This window comes from Asparagus officinalis, chromosome 8 (assembly GCF_001876935.1).
Source record: "Asparagus officinalis chromosome 8, Aspof.V1, whole genome shotgun sequence".
NCBI lineage: Eukaryota > Viridiplantae > Streptophyta > Magnoliopsida > Asparagales > Asparagaceae > Asparagus > Asparagus officinalis.
In genome coordinates this window covers 84,267,599-84,270,374 of record NC_033801.1, presented here as the reverse complement: position 1 = coordinate 84,270,374, position 2,776 = coordinate 84,267,599, and the positions used below count along the sequence as shown (strand labels likewise).

General features: G+C 33.4%; 1 protein-coding gene across 1 annotated transcript in view; it reads left to right on the top strand.

Moving 5' to 3' along the window:
* Positions 1,438–2,776, top strand: part of LOC109821460 (agamous-like MADS-box protein AGL104) — a 4,033-nt gene continuing 2,694 nt past the window's right edge. The window contains exons 1-6 of the mRNA XM_020387645.1: positions 1,438–1,741; positions 1,851–1,904; positions 2,012–2,030; positions 2,125–2,186; positions 2,417–2,444; positions 2,574–2,664. Of these exons, the coding sequence (XP_020243234.1) occupies positions 1,557–1,741; positions 1,851–1,904; positions 2,012–2,030; positions 2,125–2,186; positions 2,417–2,444; positions 2,574–2,664 (439 nt within the window). The 5' untranslated portion in view covers positions 1,438–1,556. The remainder of the gene's footprint in view (positions 1,742–1,850; positions 1,905–2,011; positions 2,031–2,124; positions 2,187–2,416; positions 2,445–2,573; positions 2,665–2,776) is intronic.

Here is a 2,776-nt window from a genome sequence, read left to right as displayed (position 1 = left end):
GGTTTGTTTGTCAAACGAGGTTCGTCTGATTTGCTGAGACGTGACCATCGCGTTATGTAGCAACGCGTCCATTGATTGTCTCGTATTTAGGAGTTACTACATGTAGCAGTTACAACAGTATTTAGAACAATTTAATGCATTGATGTTATAATCTTAATTGCCATTGAGAATTGTAACAGTCATATTAATTACATGTGATTCTTGAGCTGGCCTTAGAGGCCTATAAATAGCGTCATTGGGCAGCTCTTGAAAAACACATGCGAGCTTGGAAAACGAATGTCAGATCAAGGAGAACTTGAAATTGATGTTGCTGTTGTGCTGCTGCTGCAGAATCTGTGTCCGCAGGAACTTTCCCTTAAACCGAAAGGTTCTGAGATTGTGGAGATCTTTGTTTTGACCGAAAGGTCTTATAGATCGAGGAGATCTTGACAGCACTGGGTTGGTGCACATCAGAGTACTGTGCTACTATTCCTAGAAGCAGTTTAGCCTTGGGATCATTGCACCGGAGTAGGCTAAATATTGCTTTAAGCACAGCGTTTCTCAAACGCACAGCAGTGGACTGAAAAATTTAAAATTACAGCACATCATCATTTCTCTGTTTTATTCTAGATTTAACCACAATTTACAACAAAAATTTACCAGACTAATCTGAAAATATCCAAATTTGACGGAGTACTTTCAAAATATGAAAGACTTGGAGGGCTAATATCCAATAACCCCAATAATTTTTAAAGAGTTCTCCCCTAGTAAAATTACCTATAAGATAGTCCGCTCAACTTGATTGCGAACCAATTAGGGGAGTGTATATAAAGATACTCAAGAATTACAAAGCTGTCTATAAACTCAATGAATAATCATATTCTTGTTTATTTCCACAATTCCAATATGTGAGAGATTCTTTTTCCGGTATTTACTTTTGAACTCCACGTGTATCTGCAATAATTTTTCATTACCATGTCTTTTACGATCATTTTTTTTATTAAGAATTTAATTCCTCGTGATTACCTTTTACCACATGTGCATTTGAATGGCGTACCAGAATAATTTGTCAACATATACTGCTTTTTATAATTAATATGATCAAATAAAACCCAACTCATATACACAACCATGCCTATTTAGCCAATTCGGGTGGACTTGGGTTATCGGGTGGCATCCAGGCTACTTAAGCCATTTGCACCCGCTAAAAACGATTTGGACAGTTATGCTGGCGGGAGAAACAGACTATTATCGGTCACTTTCAGTTGACGACCGACACGTGGCAACTTATGATTCATTCTACAAGATCCGGACCGGATCCAACCCGCTTTCTGAGGTTTCTACAATCTCTCTCCTTCACTCCTCTCCTTTCTTTTCTCACGTCCACACTGCTCAAAACCTTCGTTTCACTTTCTGTCTCCTAATTCGTTTCGTTGTATTTTTTTTTCCTCTCCTCCTTCAAAATCTTTTACCCTTCTTGGGATTTTCTCAATTTTTATTTCTTTTCATATCCTTTTCTGATTTTTTTCCCCCATTATTATTCTTAGTGTGTAGATAATTATAATTATAGTTTTATTATGGGTAGGGTTAAACTTCAAATAAAGAGAATAGAAAATACTACGAACCGGCAAGTGACCTTTTCAAAACGCCGAAATGGCCTCATCAAGAAGGCATATGAGCTCTCTATCCTTTGTGACATTGATATTGCCCTCATCATGTTTTCTCCTTCTGGCAAGCTCAGCCATTTCTCCGGTAGACGAAGGTTTTTGTCCATGCAACTTGTTTAGGAGGATCAAAAAACTATTAGTTAAGATGTTTTTTCTTATATTAATTTCTAATTAACTTTTGATTACTCGATTGCTTTGGTATAGGATCGAGGATGTGCTTGCTAAATATCTCAATCTATCAGAGAATGATAGAGGAGGGTACGATTTTAAATTCAATTATCTGTTTATTAGTATATAGTTCGTTTAAATAATGTCTAGTGAATGGACGTATCTCTAATATTCTTTTATTTAATTTTTTGGTGTAGAGCTTTCCAAGATAGAGAGGTGAGAAACTTTAGTTCTCTTTCATTGCTTTTTTCAAAAAATTGTATTGAATAATTTATGTCTATTATCTATTTTTTGCATGAAATTCATGCAGTATTTGATAAGGATGCTTAAAAAGCTGAAGTGCGAGAACGACATGGCAACCCAGTTAGCCAAGTATGTAAATTCTCACCAAATATATGTAAACTTTATTTAGGATAAATATATCAGTTCTACGATATTTTTATAAGAGACATTTTTTCTTTTATTTACTTATTTATTTATTTGCTTATTTATTTTTTGAGGGTTTTGAATTTCCTTTATCTTTTTTAATTACTAATTTTAATTATTAATTTTCTAGTATGAATATCTGACATAATTCCCCTTTTCGCTTACTATAATTTCAGTCCTGGAGTGGTTGATTCTCATTTAGAGGTAATATTTACTTTTCCAACTAAAGTTTTCTTGCTGTTCTATTCATCATTTAAGTTACTTTTGTAAATTCTTCCAAAAAAAAAGTTTATTTTTCTTCATTAATTACTTGCTTTTTCACTTTAATTACAGGAGCTCCAACAAGAGATTGGTAGGTATCAACACCAATTGCAGATATCCGAGGAACGTCTAAGGTATATTAACAAAAAAAACCAAGAATTATGTATTATAACCTTTTGTTTTAAAATACAACATTGAGAAATCCTTGATTTAATTATATTTCTTATATATTTTATTTTATTTTATTTTATTTTTTGGATTGTTTCAGATTTTTT